General features: G+C 40.1%; 1 protein-coding gene across 2 annotated transcripts in view; it reads left to right on the top strand.

Moving 5' to 3' along the window:
- Positions 1-3436: 3436 nt before the first annotated feature.
- Positions 3437-22276, top strand: part of LOC119659495 (protein single-minded) — a 34020-nt gene continuing 15180 nt past the window's right edge. The window contains exon 1 of one of the 2 annotated variants that reach the window (XM_038067613.1): positions 3437-4040. Coding sequence is in view for 1 of the 2 variants with exons in the window: in XM_038067612.1 (XP_037923540.1) it covers positions 17514-17526 (13 nt within the window). In the remaining variant the exon portion in view is untranslated. Of the gene's footprint in view, positions 4041-17357; positions 17527-22276 lie in introns of those variants that run through there. The other variant, XM_038067612.1, reaches the window with a different exon arrangement.

The following is a 22276-nucleotide window of genomic DNA, read 5'->3' as shown; positions in this document are numbered from 1 at the left end:
ATGTCTTGGATGTTCGAACTCTCAATTTCGTCGTCAATCTCCCATATGATTGGGTGGGTGATTTTTCGGGTTTTGAGCAGTGTACAGGCTTTTTGAGAGTCCGTTATAATGACTACTTTCTCCTGAGCTCTATCTTTTGCCAGCAGTGTAGTGTGCTTGATACCCGTGAGTTCCGTAGAGAGGGCCGTCATCGCTCTTATTCTATAGCCTACCTTTACATGCGGAGATGCTGAGACTACAGCACAACTCGTGGCTTCTTTTGTTGCTGCTCCATCGGTGGTATAAACCGCGAAACCATTTCTTCCGAATCAGTTTAGTTAATTTTGGATTTTTCCTTCCATTCTTGTTTGGTTTCCCTAGCTGTCCTGTTCGGCCCATTTCAGACTTCCAGGTTTCTAGTTGGGCAATGACCCTTGTGAGATACCATGAGGTCAAAAACTTCCCTGACACATTTATGTATAATACTTTCGAGAAGCCATTGTTGGTAGACGAGTTTTCTGTCACTAGTTTATAAGAGGATAGTAAAGTTCTTTTAAGCCTAATCAACCCTTTGACTGCTAGGAGGTTTTGTTCTAAATTTGTGTTGGGGTTCATTAGCAAAGGTATGGGCAATATGGAAAGGTGCTGATTTGGTTAGCCGCAGGCACCTTTTGAGCTGGGTGGCAACTACAGAATCTACTTTATTGTCTAGATATTTGGGTGATCCAACAGTGGAAATGGCAGCGTAATAAAAACCGCTCAAAACACTGCTTGAAACAGTTTAACCGCTTTTTTGAAGAAGTTATTGTCCTATCCAGAAAAGTGATTTCCTTATTTTTTAAGCTGACTTTTTTTTTAAAATGATTGCGCTGGACTTGTCAAGATTAACCAGTCAGAAAGTTACGAAAAACTTTGACAACTTGTAAGCTGCCGTGTAGACTTTACTTTATGATAGTTACTGTGTAGAAGAACATGTTATGGACAGAGAGCCCTGTGGAATACCAGGCCAGACAATGTACTCCTTAAGTCCATTACCCATGCCGTACAAAATACTTCTTCCTGTTAAATACTTAACAATAAGCGCAGCCAGTTAATTGGATACATTATTCGCCAGCACAGACATCCTTATCAGATTTAGCTGAGTTGAAAGTATTTTCAATCGGAGGTATTTACTGCATTTTCAGTCAGGCCAGTAGCCAGTTTGTTGGTGATGGTCAGGGTTGGGTCTTCTACTGGGAAAATATAATATAATATTTCGACATCGATGAGTGCCATACCGCCTCGATGCACTCCGTGATATGTAAGGCGTTTTTCGATTGTGCGCCTGGTGAATTATACAGGTCCAACCATAATTTCAACCAAATGTTTGTACGTCAATTGCTAAGCCAAGCATTTTGGGTGTTACAGGCCTCAATCGCGCTCGTTGGAAAATACTAATGTGCATTAGGCAAAAGTGCCGCTTCTTTCTGGCGCAAGCTAAGTTGTTAGCCAAAGGGTGCTCTGAGAAAGGCGTCATAGGTTCTGCTATGAGTAGGCGTGATCGTGATGCACTCAAGTTCCGATATCATGGCAAATCTGGGGGAGTGCAACGTAGCAGATTTGCCAACCAAGGGAATTCATAATTGCGCTGTGAGGGAAGCGGAAATTGCGGCGCTGCGGGATCGTATACTAGATCTCGAAAGATTTTATAGGTTCTCACAATTTTTCCTATGGTCCATCCATAAAATAAGTAAGTTAAGATGTGAAAGAGAACTTCACTACACTTCTAGATCGTACAACATCCGATGAAGTTGTTCTATTCGTCGTGTGTTACTTTAGGAACAAGGTCATTTGACCACTACTAACTGAGTCGCCAGAGTTACTTCTAACTCCAGTACCTGAAAAAAATCTGCAGATTTTGCAAATATATACAGACAGAACAAGGGCTGCCGGGTTTTGCTAGTAATTTCTAAAAGAAAAAGAGAACATGTGAGTAGTGGAAACATATTGATTCTGCCATCCAATAATAACTTCAAACCCCATCCGCATTTCATCCCGGAGTTGTCTAGCATTAAACCTATCCGGTTAAAGCAATCCCTATTGTTACGTTGAGTACCTAACTTGCGGTTTTGGAGAGATTCCTTCTAGGTCTATTCTTTTGAACCTTGGCAGCCTTACCGACCATTTTTCAGGTCACTCTTCTAACTTGTTGGCCAGTCGACCAAACGTTCGGTTGTGATTATCCGTGCTTTTTACTTGCTAGCACTAGCAATAAGTTAGTTTTCGGGGCCTCATCTAGTTATGGTTTCCACATATCTAGATCATCAGCACATGGCCGAAAGCTACCAGTTAGCTGAAGACCAGTAAATAGCCTCAAGAAAGAAAGTGGAACATTCGCATAAATGTTTTCTATTTTTCGAGCACTTTTTTAGGACCTTTAGAATACCTTTTATTACCATTGATATCTAGCTGCGGTCTACCTAATATTATTCAATGCAATATTAAGACAAAGACAAAAGTTCAGAAAGGAATAGAAAAACCAGACGCATTCCGACATAGTTCAACGTTCCCCACTTCAAATTAATAGTGTCCTCGCTTCATGATTCATAATTGCGTAATTAGCACTTACAAATTATAGGCTGATCATGCTTGAGGGCAACGAAATCGTTAAACAGGTTTTCTTGTTTATTTAAGGTGGTTCATAGGAGTCTTGCCTCTGATTTTGTTTATAAAAGATCATAGGCGAGTAGACAACCATTAGCGGATTTCACAAGTGAGATGACTCTGCATTCCCCTTGATTAGAGACTTTTATTGAATTCCATCAAGAGCCATTTTACCTTAGTAGATGGTTTTTGTTGATTATATTTCGATAATCATTCATTGTTCTATTTTTGGACCCTGTTTGAAGCCTGGTGAATATTCAATTTCCCTATTTCCATATTTGGCTGCTCTGGCACACTCAGGTTCGCTTCGATGAAAGCCGTTTAACGTTGAATGACGGAGCTTTGCATTAACAAAACAATCTTCCGAAAAAGGGACTAATCCGCGAAACAAAACAAAACGAACTTTATTGGATGCTGTAAATGAAACAAATCATCCACTCATTGATTTTATGGTTGCCTTGCGTGATTTCATGTTTCCATTTGACCGTTTAAGTACAAGCATCTGCGTAATGTTGTTTTGGTGTGCATAAATCACAATTTTGTTGTGTCTCCCGGAAAAATGTCCACAAACAAACTCGGATCGATTTTACAACGTGGCCAGGGCAAATGCAGCCCCAACTCAAATGGACCACGAAGAAATCTGCATAGAGTCAAAAGTTATGAAGCATCACATTGTGCTCATTTCATGTCCTCTGGTCGCTGATGATACTCGGAATCCTACACGCGCGGAAAAGGAGTAAATAGGATACAAAACACAACTTGTATGCATGCAAACTGAACCCCATTTTTATAGTCGCTGTCGTGTCAGATTTCCTCCTTCGAATCTCTGATTTCACCAACTGCAGTTGGGAAACAGGAAAGCGGCGAGGAAGGTGCCTATCCCGTGTATAGTATATACGCGACGATATGGAATGGTTATTGGATTGGAGAGGAAGTGAGGATTCATTCACGCGGGATCTTGGCTTCTTTGTGCCCTGCGCACACTGAACACTTGGAAGCTATATGCATGCTACCCTCCTATCTGGCGGCTGGTTTGGAGCTGGACCACATCTTCGATGTGTTCATTGTAATCAGTGCGCGAAGATCTCAGATGCAAACGAACGAGCGAATGGATGGACGCGAGTTTTAGTGCTTTTCCGGCGATTTTGGATGTGTGATTGATTGTCCTTTGGGAAGAGCATTGGAAGGGTTCAATCTCATTCGGTAGATTATTGTTATATCCATTGAAAAGTGTGATAATATGAAAAATTAATCTTGAAAGTGAACCGTTTTGTGACATCATTCTGTGTACATAAATGTTTCCTAGGAAAATCACAATCTTTGGGGTGCGAAAATTCGTGGAAACAAGTGGATAGTAAAGAAAAGCTGTGCCGTGATACTCACTGAAGTGATTAGTTACTAATCGTTTAATGCAAAAGGTGAATAAAAAAAATTTGAATATCATCACATATCGCACAAAATCAATCTTTATTAACAAAATATCTAAGGAGCAGTGAAATGATAAAACCGTTGACAAAATTGCTATTGTTCATGCTATCAACGATTCCGTCATTGATTGAAATAGCGATGAAGCGTTGCGATATTGTTGACGGAAGTAAGGATGAAGATAGCTCACGCAATATGGGAAAGTTTGTGAGAAGTCCTTGTAAGGATGCGGGTTGTCAATCAATGCGTAGCTGTGATTGTTGATGTTTGATGGATAGTAAGTCGGTCATTCTTCACATGGATAACAATCCAAGGAGTGAAACGTGATCAAAACAAAAGAAGGGATCACTTGTAGTGTTTGCTTGTGATTAAATTTTTAGTTTTGGGAAGTGATTTGAAATTGAAGTATAGGAAGTTGATCCCAGAATAAATTCTATGTTATATTTCGATTCGATAGGATCGTAGGAATATCTGAGAGGATAATTGTTAATTGATACCCTTGGAGGACTGATAAATATATCTTCAGAAGTGACCAGAATCAACAGGATAGTCTTTGGGAGTTTTGCATTTGACAACTGGCATATTGGTTTGAGAAGGGTGGCCTACCGAATTGTTATTATTTCCTGGGACAGGGACGGGGAATCCTTAAAGGAACAGTCACTGAAGTTATAGTTTATACATATTTGGACGCCAACTACAACTATCACGTACTCTGCTTTAAAGATAGACCCATCGTGAGGAGGTTCTATTTCAATATGATATCAAGGAAAAAAGGGAAGGGAGGATTCTCTCGAAACCCAATATTTTGTCAAGGGTCCCGGAGTAGGGAGTCAAACAAAATTAGATTGATTTTGCCATTTCAGAGACAGATGGGCGCATTATTTTCACTCCGGGCCGGAACTTTCTACCTAAGATCCTGGGTTCTATGCACAGAAAGTCCATGTCATTCTGTATTTATCTCCTCATGGTACAGTCGCAGGTATCGGCTGAAGATGAGCTCACCCACATATTCGATTCCCGTGGCTAACTGAATAAAAAACGTGGGAAGGTCATACCTCATTGTTATGCTAGAAATTGGCAGCAAAAAGGGCAATTGCTGAACCTGACATGTTTTCACCTAACAACGTCAATGTAACATCGTGTTAATATCTTATCAATCAATTCCGAAATTATGTAAGGAGGCTGGGAGCATTGTCATGCTTTCTCCTTTCATGCGTGAAGGATGTTTTATCTTAACGTGTCGAGAACATTTATATGTAAAATTTAGATATTGGCTTCTGTTTGTAGTTAAGTCTAAAATTACTACTCCAGCTTTGTACTGATGAAGGGAGTAAGTTGCTCCCGAAATATATATACATAATAAAATAAAATTGTAGTTTGGAGTAAGCTACTGGTCTATCAATTTATATGTAATAGTGCGACCTAGACAGAAAGGACACTTTGCTCTGAAACAGACAATCAGCGTTGTTTTCGCTTTTTATATGCTCATTCCTGTATTTTTCTGTTTGGGAGCCGCCGGGCTCACTCCATCAATATCATCAATACTTCGTGGAAACGTTGAGAACAGGATTTCCACAACTTGAAGTTGTTGATAATCGTTAATGTGCACAGTGCCTGGTTGAAAACTCAATGCTTGGAGCACTTGGGCGCATTGTAAGGCCAAGCGTTCCTCCATCTTAGTCAAGTGAGTTCAGATCATTGTCATTGTCAATGAGATATTGCTGTATGAAAAAGTTATGGACACCTTTTTTAATGAGATGATGGCTTATAAAATTGTCTTCCGATCTTATTCATGATTCATGATGAATTTTATCTACAGAATTTCCAAACAATCGTATATCCACAATATTATTGGAGGCCTATATAATTGAGAGCATCCCAGCTATCTATCATGTTTTGTATTCTGAAGTTTAAGAACTTTGCCATGAGTTCGAGCGTACGTGTGGATCAGTCTTGTTGAAGTTGCTACCAATGATACCGCTCCGAGTCCGCCCTATCACCAAAAAACTCCATTATCTGATCTAATGCGTTAGACATATCCTGCCCCAGGGCTCACTTGCTGTCTCTGAATTTGTTCATTTGTTGGATTCCAGCTTTTTAAAATAAGTTAATCGATCCAGTAAAGCAAAGAGCGCTTGCGAAATGTGGTCGTCTGAATTTGATATGTATTCCACGTTCCAGATCTAATGATGGAACAATTTTATCAATTTCAACAAATCTGGTATTGATTTCACACTCAATTCGACGCCCTTTCAGTTGAAAAAATCCTGTGGGTTAGGTAATCATTCAATGATCTCGCGATATGTTAACTTGCTCGTTTGGGTTATTGTTGACTTAATATGCTAATTTTTCATAGGTGAAGACCTCATACAATTCATACAAAAGGGGGGGTGGGGGTTCCCACTATATCATTCAAACTTATAATCTCCAAACCATCCTTGTGAAAGAGATTTGTAAAGGATCGGCCGTCATTCTGTAGCTGCTGTCGATGAGCAGAATCGGAATAACCCCTATAATCGCTAATGCTTGCTTTGAGAAAGTCTAATTATATTCTGTTGCCCGAGCGCTTATAGCTGAGGTATTATGGAGCAAGTTTTTTTAAATTTTTGGCAGGCTTATGGGAAGTAAGGTCTTCGCGTTGGTCATCATCCTATTGAGTCCATGGTAATGGAGAGATACTCTTCTGTGTTCACTTCTGTTTTCTACCGAGGTTGGGAGTATCTGAAAGGATTAAAGCAAAGCGATGACTCGTGTCTCTTTTCCACGGATGGAAAAGGATTCCATAGAATCCTTTGGTAATTCAAAATCTTTGGATATAATCGTATCTATGTGAATGTAAAATGGGAAATCCTCAGGTAAGGAGGGGTTAAGGTTTGAGGAAAATAATAGTGGTATGCTGCCACCATCACACCATCATCATCATTTGATGAGAAGGAAATGTATTAGTGATAGCTGTTTTCTAGCAATAGGAGAATCCTTTTCTTTCATGGACGATAGGAATTTTGAATATTTGGTCAAAAAATGACTATAGAGACTGACCAGTTATCAAAGTGTATTTTAAATAGTAGTCTGTTTGGTCCCAATAACCAGGGACGATGAGAGTGTCACGGAATGAACAACAATATCGAAAATCGCAATAAAACCTGAATACAACTTATGTATAAGCAAACGAAAGATAGGGTCTGGAGCATATCTATGTTTATAGTATTATTAAAAAACTCCTTTTTTGTTTAAATTCACTACTTCCTACTCCTGCTCCTTATGAACCTCGCGTATTTGTTGGCGCAGTTTTGTCGGTTTAGGGTAAAAGTGACGTGACCACACTTGGTTTCGCTCACCCGAATTTTCCACTTTGTAAGCCACTTTTCAATTCGCCTTAGGTGGATTTTTCGTTTATTGATGCAACCTGAGGATCAGTATCATCTGAAAGGTTGAAGTTCTCAAGTTAGGGAGGTATAGATGGAGTCAAGTGTCGATTCAAGAACACTACTATGAGGGTCTCCAGCTTAGAAAGTGTGTTCGCGAGACGTGAAGAACTTTCCAAAAGAAATGGTTCCGAAATTCCATGAAAGTGTACTGGAAGAAGCTTCTTTATTTTAAAAATCAGACCTTCATGCCACACTTTGTCAAAGGCTTGCGTCATATCTAAAAAACCGCTGAGCAATACTTTTTATCCTCCAGTGTGCTTCTCACTCAGAGACGACTCTGTGAACTTATTCGATTGTACCATGCTTCTCCCGAAAGTTAAATTGGTGCTGAGGAATCACTTCGTTTTCCACTAGATGTGGAGCGATTTTTAAAAGTAGTAGCCTTTCGAAGACCTTTGGGAGGATGGGTAGCAGGCTTATGAGCCTGTAGGATGCAACCTTCTCTCCACATTTAAGAATCAATGTAATTTCTGAAACCTTCCAAGGCTTAGGGAACTAGGCGAAAAGTAGAATTGAGAATAGAATATGGGCCACGTGAGTATTTGCGATGCCTGGAAGATCCTTCAACACTTTCCCCTGATCAGGTCATATTTTGGAGCTTTATTTGAATTTACTTGTTTTTTTAAAGACTCGAGCAACTTGCTTAGGTCCCAGTTAGAAGTTTCTCTTCCGTGTAGTCATAGATATTCTTGGAAGTCTTGACTCTATCTACGGTAAATGGGGGAGGAATAGCTTTTCTAGATGTTTGGCAAATACCATCCCCTGCATTGAGCAGATCTCTTTAACTTTCTTGTAACTTTCTAGAGGGAAAAGTCTGTTGATACAGTAGGCGATACACCTCGTAAGAAGCTTTGTAACTCCTGTTCCCGTTGATCCTTAAGGGCTTTATGGGGCGATGGACTTGCTCTGGGTAATTTTTTTTTAGGCTTGGAGATCTCTGCGCCTGCCACTGTCTTCTCAATCAGCGGTCCACTTAGACCAGCTGCAGTATGCTATGTGGTCTACTATTTTTTGGAAGATAGGTACGCGGGCGTGGGGTAGAGAGCTGTGCAGCCACAGTCATTATTTTCAAGGGAGTGTTCATTTACAAATAAGCGCTTGAATACTTACGGAAATTCAACCAGTTCATTGATTTGGTTGTTAGTTTCCTACTTGTATTGCTTGTTATAGGAGGCACGCTCGCAAGTGTTATAATGCCGAGTGGTCTGAAAGCAACTCATAGTACGGCCCACTTGTTATCATCTCCCGTCTCACATTTTTAGTAACAAAATCATTCGGGATTCGGGATCTTTTGTCGAGCTGCTGGCCAATGAGTGGGATATCCAGGTGAGATCATGTCAAGTCTAGTGTCTTGGGGTATCTAGATGTGATCATACCAAGTCTAGTGTCTAGAACTAGTACGTCCCACAACTGACTACTTTGGGAGGGTTCAGTCTGAATCCCCAATGAGTGTGCTTAAAATTAAACTCGCCAAAGGCAAGGAATCTGTTCCCGAGTCTGTTAAAAAATATTTCGAATGCTTGAGAAGTCAGTTTAAACTTCAGAGGACAGTAGATCGCAATGATGGTTACCTCGTTAGTCGATTCAAATAATCGCATTGAAGTTGCTAGGAGGTAGTCTTTGCAGTAATTTTCTAGAAGATAATACATAATGCGGTATCTAATAAGTATTCCGGTATCATTTTTGGCTTTCCCTTCCGGATGCTTAGTGTCATAGAGGCAATACCCATCAATTTGAAAATTGTTTTTGTGAGTGAGATGCGTTTCGGATGTGAGCCAAACAGGATGTGTTGTATTTCCAGTTTATATTGGCCGATGCCGTTTTCGTTCCAGCGATATATTTCGAACTGGTTCACTTCTATCTGGGAAAGACGTGTAAAATCTGGGTGTGGTTACGGATAATTTCCTGCATCATATTTTGCATCGAGACAATAAACTGATTCATCGTTTGAGTCTGTGTAAAGAGAAGATCCTTTCAGATTGTAAGTTGGGGTGCTTGTATGGTATTTTCCTGGGCTCTGAGGTGCGGATTGCAAAACGCTAGGATAGTTCACACCTTGTCGAGGCTATGTCTTTAGAGCATTCTACTGGAGATGTTTTGGTGAGAGTTACGTCCTGGTGGTTTAATGTAAGTACCTGATGTTTAGACCTAACCCTACCGTCTTCTTAAGACACGGATTGATTGTGTGACCACATTTAGAGTCCCGTTGTGATAAGAACAGAGATATCAGTCTATGCTAAGTTCTCAGTATCCATATTGGTGGATACAAGAACTATCTAAATCTCTACCGAACTAAGGAGTACTACACGGCAGTTTCCGAAGGTCTATTGTCCGCTTGGGCGTAAAAAACAATCCCCATTAAACTTGCACTATGGGGCCAACCACAATGACCTGGCTGAAAGTACATGCCGCAGGAATTTTCCTGAGACGTGTACATTCAGAAGGCTATCCCAGTTTCCATGATGCCAGTATAGTCCTGGTGAAGTTTCGTGGCCGAAACCACTTTAAATTAGTCGCAGTGTGGGCTCGGGTCTGATCGCCCTAACTAAACCTTGGAGTATTCGCCTACTACATCACGGCCAGCAAGTCAAAGTGAGTACAGCGTTTCACTTGTTCTTGGTGCAACCACGTGGAAGTTCTACTCGGCCACTTGGTTTTTGTTTAGCCGACAGGGTTGCTGCTTCGTCTTCCTCCCCGCCACCTCAGAGCATCTGCCGGTGGGAGTGCTATTTGTCTCTGCCGTTGAGTTCATTGTTGCGATTTTTTGTTAAATTTCAATATAGACTAGGCAACCTCCGTAGTTCGTGTGTGTTGTCCACCACAATTGTTACAGTTTTTAGTCTTAGATTCTGCCTTATTTTCCCTGCAATTAGTTATTGCATGCGGATCACCATAAATGATACAAACACTGGATAGATTGCAGCATGTTTTTGGGTAAGAAAATTCTTGACATTTCTGGTATTGCATCGGGTTAGGTCTTTTACGTGTCTTCTTCAATAAAGCACATAAGGTAGGTTATATATTGGATGCGTTTCGCACTTCTTAAATTGTATTCCATTAGGTTCGAGTTCCACTCGATAGCTCTGCTGGGGAATTCTATCGCGGTCTATGATTCACCTGGAATTTTTCACTCTTCAAAGCTTCTTTAATTTCTGACAAATCCACTCCTGATTCGATCCCTTGTAGTACTACTGTAATGTCCTTGGAGATTTTTAATTAGTAAGCGGCTACTATCCGTGGCAACAATATCTTTTTAACACGTCTTTGGTGAATATACCTGGTGGATTGGCTTGGATACTATTCTTGTACGCATGGGTACATTGCTCCGTTCATACTGTTTGACGCAATGCAGGTAACCACCCAAATGTTAGGATCGATGGTACTTCCGTTTAATAGCTCAAGTCTGTTTAATTTGTTATCATGTATGTAATAGATTCTCAGATAAAATCAAAGGCCAGTTTGGATTGGACCTTTTTGATATAAATTTCAGGGTCGATTGTGCAGCTTATCACCTAACATTTTCATCTTAATCGTCATTCATTGATTATCCCAAAGCTTTAGTGGATCATATGTTTAGTTCTAGGACGAACGGTTTCACCGAGTTCTTCTTAAGTTCAATAAACTGCAGGACGCACATCCAAATGTATCTTTCAACGGCTAAAATACTAAACCGCATACATATGCGCAATGGTTCAAGGACTACACGCATCATCTGATTTACATCCCGTCCACACTCTCAAATTACGGAAGCCCCGATCCCGATATCAATTACGAAATCAATCGTGCATGAGATTTTCAAAGTGATGCGAACCATCAAAACAGCCATCAAGAAGGAAGGACATGCACATATAATGTAGGCTGCATGAGATCCATGACAAATGAGCAGATCTTAAAGCATTCCTTGTATTTTTAAGAGCCGCAATGCGACGAAAAAAAGTGAAAAACTTTGTTTTCTCGCCGTGTTTCACTAATGCAATTTGGTCCGTGTATTTATGTATGTTTCTTAGAACATTGTCGCATAAAGTAAACGAAGTCAAAGCAACAATGGCCCGGGACAGTTGAAGCTCCTAACAACAATGCGCTTGAGACTTTACTCGAATTTAAGTGTGACCACATATAATAAAATGGACAAACTAAATGATTGTATGCTTTAAAGGATTTCGTCTTTAATATGTAAATTAGTACGGTGCTGACTTTTTAACTTTTCTGCTGTACGAAGACGAGGACGAGTGAGAAAAGTGCGGCAGAATGATAGTCAGGAAATGGTTTGGATGGTCTTGGGGACGAAAATCTGTGTAGAGCTCACTTTTCATGGGGAATCAAGAGACGAATATTTTCTCATCTATTGGATTTCTATTGGATTTTGCTTAAAGATTGGGATTAAATCCAAAAGCTATTTTTGTCTGCATCGTCATTTCTTACAGGGATTTAGTAGGATCGAACTCCATTCGTGATAAATTGGATCAGTTTCTTTTACAGTCGCCTTCTTGAGGATTTCATTGTCATTCGTGCTAATGTTATGCCATTGATGATTTAGTGTTCCAGTGACTATGCATGTTCAAAGTACTGAGTAGCCACACATTAAAGTGAATGTGAAATTATAATCTTTCTTAGAAATTATTATTACCCGGCAAAATTAGCGCATTGTGACCTCGTAATCTATCTGGATTCTGACTGAATATGTTTGGTGGCTGACAAAAAAAAATCTCTCGTGTTCAGTATTGTCTTACACTCTGTTCGGAAATCGAAATGCCCTTGCTTGATAAGTGATGTTCGGTTTTTTAGCCCTATCACGTCGGTCTCTTAGTTTTGGGGTCTTATCAAATTTGTGTTTCCCGAAGGTCAACAGCACACTTTTCCGAATAATCGTTTAACCAGGTAGGATTTGGTAGAAAAAAAAATTTAGATTTAATCGACAATCACGGCTTGTAATTAAGTAACACTCATGTATGCTTTATTTGCTCAGTTAATTATTTTAAGACTTTTCCAGAACCCAACCAAGGTTGTTTACTTTAAAGTTCAGCTGCTGATATTTATTTTGTTCATATGTACATCCTCTAGGTGTGCCTTTTTTGAGCCACTTTCTCAGATATTTGAAACTGGTTAATTGAAATGTACTTCGGCATAAACCATTGGTACCGAGCATCTGCCACAGCTGCTTGATCGTTTTCTATTGAGAGAATTCTGAAACTTTACATACCTTGTAAGGATCGATATATATTGTCCCGAAGGCAAGGATATGTTTTATAATAGTGTTAAATCTTTCATAACAAATTTACTCTTTCGGATGTTAAATGTGGGGGCAGCCACATGAAGGTCCAGGGGGTTTAACGTGAGTGCCTGCGGTCTGGGCATAATCCCATGCTCCTCTTCGGACACGGCTTGATATAGAGACCACAATCATCCTGCCATGACTGACACAGCAGTTCTGATTTATATTGAGTGCGGGCTATCTAGCACCTCTGTTGCAACTACGGCGTTCGCTGCCCGAATTGTACAGCGCAATTCCACGCTTAAACCTGCAAGCCAACCACCATGAAACTCCCACAAGCCAAAAGCAAATAACCAGGGCGAGAACATATCCTCCAGAAATTTTCCTGAAACATACGCTAATTCAGATGAGCCCTTTGTAAACTCGGGCCTGACCATCCTCCTCGGGAACGTGGGGATGGCACTCCCTGGAGGATTGACTGAAATCGGCCCGGTACCCATTAACAAGAGTAAATGCTGGTAGAAAATCGTAATAAAAAACAAATAAATAGATAAAGTAAATGCATATCACAAACGGATAGAACAGACTCTGAAAACTCCTTTGATGAATCATCAGATATTGTCTGCCAGGATGCTTCGACATTTCATTAATAAGTGACAATGAATAAGCATTTTTCACAATGTCTACTTTAAGCTCAGCAAGGCACATTATCTATTCCCAGAATTCACTAATAAGGTGACTGGCGAATACCAGGCGTTTTGTGATGACCACCAGTATTTGGTATCTTGCCATCGAGGAACCCTTAAAGTGTCTCTGCGTGATGGGCTGGTTAGTGGCAACGTACGCCTTGAAGCTCGTATGAATGACAGGAAATGGCTAATAATAGCATCTACCCTTTGCTCGCTGATATGTCGTCAACTGGTGTTGGTTGTTGAGGCTCTCAAACTTGTCTAATGAACAAACCGAAAGATCAAATTATATTTTCGCGACATCGAACTTGCACACAAGACCATTACTAATATAAACTTCCTGAGTTAGTATCGAAATCAGTAGATACGACATGGATTCATTCGATTCGATAAGGAATGTCTGCCACATTGTCAATGATCTTTCTGAATCTGAAAGCAACTTACCGCGGTTTCGGTGTTAATTAATCCGAAGACCCTGAATTCGAAAAGTGTTACCCCAGCTGTCTACGAAGTTAATGGTTTCGATTATTAATCATGTTATATGCGAGTCCACTGAGGATAATAGCAACCACAATGAATAGTAGCAGATCGCGTCAAAAGTTGAATAGTCGAACAAACTAAGTTAGGGTTCGAAAGAAGAGGAGCAGTATCGGTCTTGTCCTAAGAGTTTCAAACAAGTCGATTCCTTTGCCGGGTATTTAGGTCTTGTCTACAGACTGATACTGCTTCCCATACCAACCGGCAACTTCTTCAAGGAAAAGTATATAGGATTCTGGGGTGTTGAAGGTAGAAACTTGAGAGTAGAGAGTTGCTCACTTCGAAGAAGGTTCATCTTGAAGTAAAGGGGCGAGTTAATTTACGCTGACATTAACCGTTCGAGTGCTGGAGAGCCAGAGTTGTAGAAGATCAGGTAACAGCACGATTTTGGAGAAGAAGACTGTAACCGTTTAAAATGGTTAAGGAATCCGGGAAGCCGGGTTTTTCCAAAAAAAAATCTGATGAGTACTTCTTTGGCGAAGATTTTTTTGTGTTTTTCATAAGGCCTCGCATCGGATTGACAGGCATCCGGAGAGTACAGCAGGTGCTGAAGAACCTGAAACCATTCAGACTTTGCTCGGCTCGGTCTACTGCGTTATTATGTGAATTCTCTTGCAAGCGGATGTCTTATCCACGTCGATCGGCGAAATAGTGCCCCTTACCTCCTTACTTTCTGCCAATGGCCGTTTTGTTTGATAATCATTTTCATTCAGAAACGGCTTGAACTGGTCTTCATCGACATGGGTCAGTCAGAACAAAGCGTGTCGTCGTGGTCGAAATTGTCTCCATATACAATTGCGCAAATGCTGCTTTCATGGCATTTTTATCACGACGAAAAGTAAATAGAGCATATCTCCCCTCCTGGCGATACCATTTAAAAAGCCTGAAAGTCATTCAAATTGAAAATTGATTGGGGGATAAATTTTAACCCAGTTCGATAGTTGATTTTTTTCCAGTAATATCTTCAGGGGTTTCCTAACTAAGTACTTAACAAGCGTTTGTCACCCCAATAGGTATCTGAACGTAAATATGACTCGGTGACTGGCGAATTCTGGTGGCTTTTTTAAAAGGGCGCTAGTGGAGGATCAAGAGAGGATATTCATGTCCTTAATAGTTGAAATTCTTTTGACCAGGTACGTTGATAGGTATCAGTGACTGCTCCAAGGTGTCCAATTAGCGCTGTTTTGATGCCATATACTCTTAAGTCCAGCGGGTTAGATGTTCATAGCCAGCCCGTAGCATTCACAGCTCTCCCACCCTGCAGCTAGAAATTTCTTTGTGGTGAGGATGTAGCAAGTGCTAAGTAATCGCAAAGGAAGTGCCAGAGTATTTCTCCGTCTTCTCCACAGCTTCGTCAATACAAGAGCTCCCGCGATCGGGTCTTGTCATAGGCAGGCCAAATCCTTGTTAACTCTTTCAGGTGGCAAGCCTTCGTTATTTGAAGTCCCGCCAAGAGCAGTCCCGCCTGGCCCGCTCGTCAGTCACCTCATTCCCCTCTATGTTCCTATAACCGGGTACCTAGAGAAGGTTGATTTTGAGCGTGCCGTCCCGACTGTTCAGTGCGTGCACTATCCCACTAGCCTAGAGCATGCAGTCGCTGAGTACAAGGCCTTAATGATCGCTTCACTATTCACGCCAATACACTGTGTGTATCCGAGAAAACTCATGCACCGACTCCATGGAATATCTTTGATCCGTTGATGAAGAATACTGTGTCATAGTCTTCCATTCTGTCCTGGTTGGAAAGTCCATACTAAAATTTCCTATGCAGTTCGGTTTGCGTGTTAAGTAGTCCGTGGAGAATGCTTAGAGTTACTGAGGTACTTCGTCTCGGATGTTACTACTGCTGGAAGGCTTCGCTGTCCAACATCCGGTCACTTGTAATTTCACAGCACTGCACGGTACAGAGTATTTAATTAAGGCGTCTTGTCTAGGGGGAGATAGGGTAGGAGTAATTGAGAGCATCTGCTGGATAGGACTGCAGAGCTTTGGTAGCACTTCCACACGCGGTCCTTTGAATCCTATTAAACTTCCGGATTGAATGTGTCGCGGCTGTGTACATGCAGGGAACTATCCTCCCCCGAAAGCGCTATTTTCTTGCAAAAGTCCTCTTGCAGGCTTAGAACGCTATACAGGACTTCTTAAACTTCAGTTTTATGTTCAGTCTTGAATTTAGCTTCGGATCCAGGACTATAGATACTTGATATTGGAGGAAAGAACCAATCTTTGCTCCTTTAGTAGCCGGAGGTGGAACTCGAGTACCCATGCCTTGGTGGTGAAGAGTATCAGATCCGTTTTAATTGGATGTATGCCGGCACCATGGCCACTCCACTTTTCATTCACGGATAGTTAATCGATCTTGATTCGATCGATGTCCTTCAATCCAAACGAACATGAATGGACTCTCTATAAGAGTTCTCATTAGATATCTTGGGGAAGTTGTAAAATTTAATTTCGTATGGAATTTCGGCAGGATTTAGATCGTTTTATACTGAGCGCTGTGCATGAAATCGGCCAGTGCTAAAAATGATAGCACCAGTTGGCTTTCGCTCTTGACTAGCGGCTCGCCCGACGTTGGTTGAGGATTTAAGATAGGACTATGCGACTTAGACTATCTTCAGGTTGGAGGTGTTGATGTTTGAAAATTACGACACGAATACCGTGAAAGTTCTACATTATTCCTCCTGCATAGGTCTATGGCGTGCACTCAGGTTAGTTGATGCTGAATGAATTACTCATAATAATCTGACTGCAGGAGATTTTTTTTACAACCAACGACTAACAGTAGAGAGTGCTATTAGACTCAAGTTTTTAAGAAAAATGATTTTTCAGTCTCAATATCTAGACTTCTCTTTGTAATTGGTTTTCAAAGGATTTTTTCCACCATTAAAGTCTAGCTGTAAAGCATTGTTCTCACTGTAAGAACATGAACTGATACCCGGTTGTGCTAGATTACAGATGGGGATAGTTTCAATTTCAAAGAAAGTTACTCATATATCACATGGTACTCTCGATACAAAGTACTCGTATCTACAATTGTTTTATTATGACCACGTGTTGCAATTTAATTTTCATTTGGGTCCGATTCAGTTACATTGTTTCCAGTACATGCTCGTAGCATGTAGTACCTACTTGGACCCCTCTAAGCTTAACACTTATTGTTTTCAAAACACTATTTGGTGCAAGCTTTGCATTTAGTCACGGGCATAACGAAAAAAATTGTTTACAAAGAGAGCACACTGGCACCAGGTTTTATTTTATGAAAAATTGACATTGTCCGTGATAATTGTGGCGAATTCACCTTGTCTGATGTCACATTATGTAGAAATGGAGTGCGGCTAGTCATAACTCAGGTTGCAACAAAGTAGCTGTTGGGGTCCTATGTTGACTTTTCTCTCCAAAGTGACTATGTCAGACCTGATCAGTTGGGCTAGTGATCGGAGACAGGTGATTGTTGATTTTTCAATTTGGATTCAGTTTCGGTTCAACGTTCAAACCATATTCGATTTGGAATTCGCCAATTGGGAACAAGTGGATAGTAGAATGTGTGACGAAATGTAGAAACGATGTAGTGAATGTTAGAGAGTATTTTCGGCTGCCATGGATAACAAAAGTAATTTTCTTCATGTTGTTAAGGATACCTTATTTTTAAGATATTCTGATGCGGTAATTAAAACTAAATCAATACTGAAAAAATTAGATGCTTTCTTCAAAATAGTGTAGTGATATTCTCGTATTATTATACAACCCCTTCTTGGCATTATTTATTTTTTTTTATTTAGTCTAGCTTTGTTTAAGTTGGATTATAAAATCGAATGAGGAAGGAACACTAATGAGTTCATGGTAATTGGTTCATTTAATCAACGAAAATATAGTTTCAATTAAAGAACAATTTGAACTTTCAACAAAGTCCTTGTACAACGTTCTCATTTTGATCCTTTGTCTTGGGTTCGTGTTTGTGCTCTGGATTGTGTTGGTTAAAGGAGATGATACAATGGTTTATTAAAAACATATGTGTTGTAACTGCGAGAAGGAATTAGTTGGGTTTAATAATAATCCTTGATGTGACGAATCAATTGGATACGCTATCGTGTTAGAGCCCGACATTCAGGCTATAATGCTACACTGCAGCTCGTGATTATTATCCTGATTTGACTGAGTTAACTAGTATTTGACTTGCTACCTTCTGCGACGACAGCCTAGCGTTCTTATATAAGCTTAAAACACACAAAATTTCGCTAAGAAGGGGAGAAAGGGGGCTACTCATTGCAAATTCTGGGGCTGCCTTGTAGAATCTCTCCCTGGAAATAAAATACGTTTCACTTACGCAAAGAGAGGCCAATTTCATATATTGGTGAACCTCTATCTTCCACTCTGACGGACCTTCAGGAGTTCTTCTTAAAATTTAAATTGTTTGCCTAGGGAACAAACACTCATGCCAAAGTAAAATCTTCTCCCTTTTAGAAACATATTCTCTGACACATTGTTGACTCTTTTAGAAAGAATAAACTCCTTTTGGTAACATAAACAACATAAATAGACAGGCTTCCATTAATCAAAGCAGTTCCTGAATGCGTAAATTTTGAGACATTTCCTTGGAAATAGCTTCATTCGAATTTGGTAGTTGATGATTTCGAGACGAAGGTGAAGCTTGAAAAATACCTGGTGTAATAAAATTATGCTCTTGCAGGTAGAATACCATGAAGTCTGAAGTTTCGTCCGATATGCTGTTACTATCTTGAATAGATATATTCTACAGAGCAGACATCTTATTACTAGATGAATCCAACTTGTGTATGGTAGTTTTCATCGCATTGATTCTGTTAGCGTTGATTCGGGAACTTCCAGTTATCGTTGAAAGCTCTCGTGGCATTTTACTGGAGATACAAATCACGATGAATGTTAGTAGAAAAATGAAGGACGTTCACTTCAGTGGTCAGAGGCATTACTCCTGGGACACGTAGATAGTAGATAGACACGGAGTGATATGTGTCTTTTCGGTGGGAGCCTGCAGGGTACCATATGCTCGTACGAGAACAAACTCCTTTCTATATGTTCATCTTCGTAGTATTCGAAACGCCACCAATAAGAACTCTTAGGTGAAAAAAAATAACTCAGGGTCCAAAAATCAGATCAAAAAGAATCCCATTCTACACAAAGGGAAAAGGGGCATTTCCAAGAAGTTCGAACTAAGAAAATCGTTCAGTTTTTTAGCAGCAAGAGGGTTGTATTTTCAGATGCCTCTACAGGGTAAACACAATGTATAATATTTCCTTCGTTTATAGTAGCATGAAATGGACAGTGAATTTTATATATTTTACACTAGCTTCATAGAAGCAAGGCATGAATTCAATAAAGCTCAGAAGCTGGAATAAGTGCACGTTTGGCATGCTCATCTGAAAACAACTGTTGAAGTGAGAATATACTATTTATAAAAGTTCCTCTTTCTGAATCTTCAAACCTTAAGGTCCCACGTTGGGCGCCTTTTGTAATAAGTACGACCGGACATCGTACAAAATGAATTTTGGTAACGTAAAGATTGAAAACCCCTACAGACGAATTCATAATACAATAAAGACTTAGAAGTGCCCTTATTTTCTAGTGTTAATTGAAAACCTGACAGTTAAGAGTTAACAGACTGTTTGGATGGGGGCTTGTTACGGTTCTTCAGTCTTGTACTTCTTATCGGCTGTTTGTCTTATCACTAGAAGGCCCGAGGTGCCCACTCTCTGGTTTCGATATTCTCCCATACCATTACTTTGCATATTCTGCAGGGTGGCATCTCCCTTTGTACTCCAACGGTTTTGCCGTTAATATTAATGTATTATATAAAAGCTCCCTCAATCTCAAGCCCAACCTAGCTGACCAACGAAGTGCTTGAGGATGAGCAGCGACCAATACTATAAGCCCTATCTACCGAATTATACGATTCGCCACAAATTCCCCCTTCCGCTGACCAGGTGATGAAAACTTTGTGCCTGGTCCTTGGTCCATGCCCAGTGCCTTTCTGAATTATTTATCATTTATTATTCGAACAAGTTGAAGTCCTTTCTTATTAAAGAAGGGAATCTTCCTATTCAGCATTTATCCTGTAAGATAATATTACGGCTGGTTTGCATCGACTATACGAGTATGCAAGTCATAATTCAAAGATAAAAATTTCCTGTTATTTGCTCCATGTTATGTCTCTTTTCTATGATATATAGAACTGAAGTGTTGTCTTCACTCTCGCTTTACTAATTCAGCTTTCTTTAGGCGTTTTTCGAACCGAACATTTGATTTACCCTATCAATACCAATTTTTCGCCCTATTTCTTAGGATATTTTTCGGAACCCGACAACATTTTTAACATATGGTCTTTACTGAATTCTCCCACCTAAATACCTTGTTTGAAACATTTTTAATTCCCATATGGACCAAATTGAGGTGGTTACCTCGGATAATAAATAGGAATATGAAGAAAGGGGAGAGACAGCCGTTTAAGTAGTTGCTTCAAACGACAGTATAAATGACCTAATATATGAGTCCTGCTTGGAACTGAAGCTCCCTTCAGTCTCTCAACCCTAACTAATTTAGTATTTTCTTCATTTTCCCATAAGGAAAACTTTAAATATTAACGCTCAGTTTGTACTGATACCTAGTTCTGTAAATTTGAGGTTTTCATGCGCTGCTCTTATTGGTTGTGCTTCTGTTTAAACTGAAACTATTATTTTGAAATTTTGGTTCGTGATAGTATGGTGAATGATGGCGCGATGGTTCAGAGGGTAGAGCGTCAGCCTTTCAATCTCGCTACTTTTGGTTCGAATCATACTCGTCATGAGTGTCGGTGTTCTTCTGTTTGTTTCGCTGCTGTGAACTTATCACTTGTACAGCGTCAAGTGGGATGATAGTGAAACTAAAGTACAATCTAACTATGTGGATGCCCTATACTCCACCAAGAAGTGAACAGAAAACACTGTGGTATATTTTCGGTTGGTTAGGTTCTGAGAATGAGACCTGTTGCTCCTTTCGGCGCATACATTTTGAGTCCTCCCTCCCCTATCCACCACCTTCTTTTGCCTTAATTACGGCTCTAATCCCCACTGGCATTGATGAAATTGTATTCTGCAGAATCCGCATGTTAATCTCGTCATTCCACGTCCTTAAAAGGATTAAATCAGCTCATGTTGGCATGTCGGGTTCTATTCAGCTTCTTTTTTCTACATTAGTGCCCCCAAGTTTTCTATGGGGTTTAAATTCGGGCTGTTCCGGGACTAAGTCAGCTGCTTTACTGAGTTTTCGGCCAGGAAGTTGCCCACCTCCAAAGCAAAACACCATAAAACGGAAAGCAGCCCCAGATCATCCTGCTCATCGGCTGGCGTACTGTGGTCTGGATGCATACCCCACTGAATCGCTCACCTGATCTACTCCATACGTGGTGGATCCCATCCGACCCAAAAATATTAAATTGGGATTTATCGGAGAATATTACAGTTTGCTACTGTTCTAGTGGCCAATTTTCGTGGACCTTTCCCCATAAATGGCGTTGCTTCCGCGTTCTTCCATTTACAAAAGGTTTTTTTGCTGGACGCCGTGCATCAAGTCTGCCAATGTTCCGATGGTCTTCGGCTGATGTAGTCTTTCTCAACCTTCCAGAACCCTGTTTCCGGGCAGTAAACCAGTACTGTATACTTTACTGTCAACTACAGTTATATTAACTCAGGGTAGGTTTGGTCCTCATTTTCTTGTGGAATTCCTTGTTTACCGCTTTAACTCTTGTAAATCATGACCTTTATTTTGAATTCAATTATTCAATCTCAACATCAGATGTGATGATTTTCTTCACTTTTTTAGAAGCAGACTGGTATTATCTCTCCAAAATCTTCTGCAGGAACATTTCCAATTTAGTAAATAACAAGATTCCTTTATTAGGTCCAGTATTTATAAATATACTTAGGCTTAACTGCACGTTCGTCCTTTCCTCCAGTTATCTATTCCGAAATTCGCATTAAATTCTCAAATTTATGTTATAAATCTCTCTTTAATATTCCATCTCTCCAAGGGAAAGTTTAATTGGTTTAGAAAAAAGATTGATCTTAAAAATCCTTGTTCAGGAAATACTACAATAATTGCCTAAGATTTTTCTCCCCACTCACCAACCTGACGTGAAAAAGATGCCTTAAACTTTGGTATTATTAGCATAATTGTTTATAAGTGGATTCAACTAACAAGTTTTCAGCCCTCATTTCCATTTTTCACGGTACATTTTCGCGATTCCCATGAATGAATTATTGATTAATTTACACGAGCCTCATTGCGACTCAACAACCTCATGAGTTACCTAGAATCAAACAGAAAAACTGGCATGTATTCAAAAGGGGCGT

Source organism: Hermetia illucens, chromosome 6 (assembly GCF_905115235.1).
Source record: "Hermetia illucens chromosome 6, iHerIll2.2.curated.20191125, whole genome shotgun sequence".
Lineage (NCBI taxonomy): Eukaryota > Metazoa > Arthropoda > Insecta > Diptera > Stratiomyidae > Hermetia > Hermetia illucens.
This window is presented reverse-complemented; position numbering and strand designations above follow the sequence as displayed.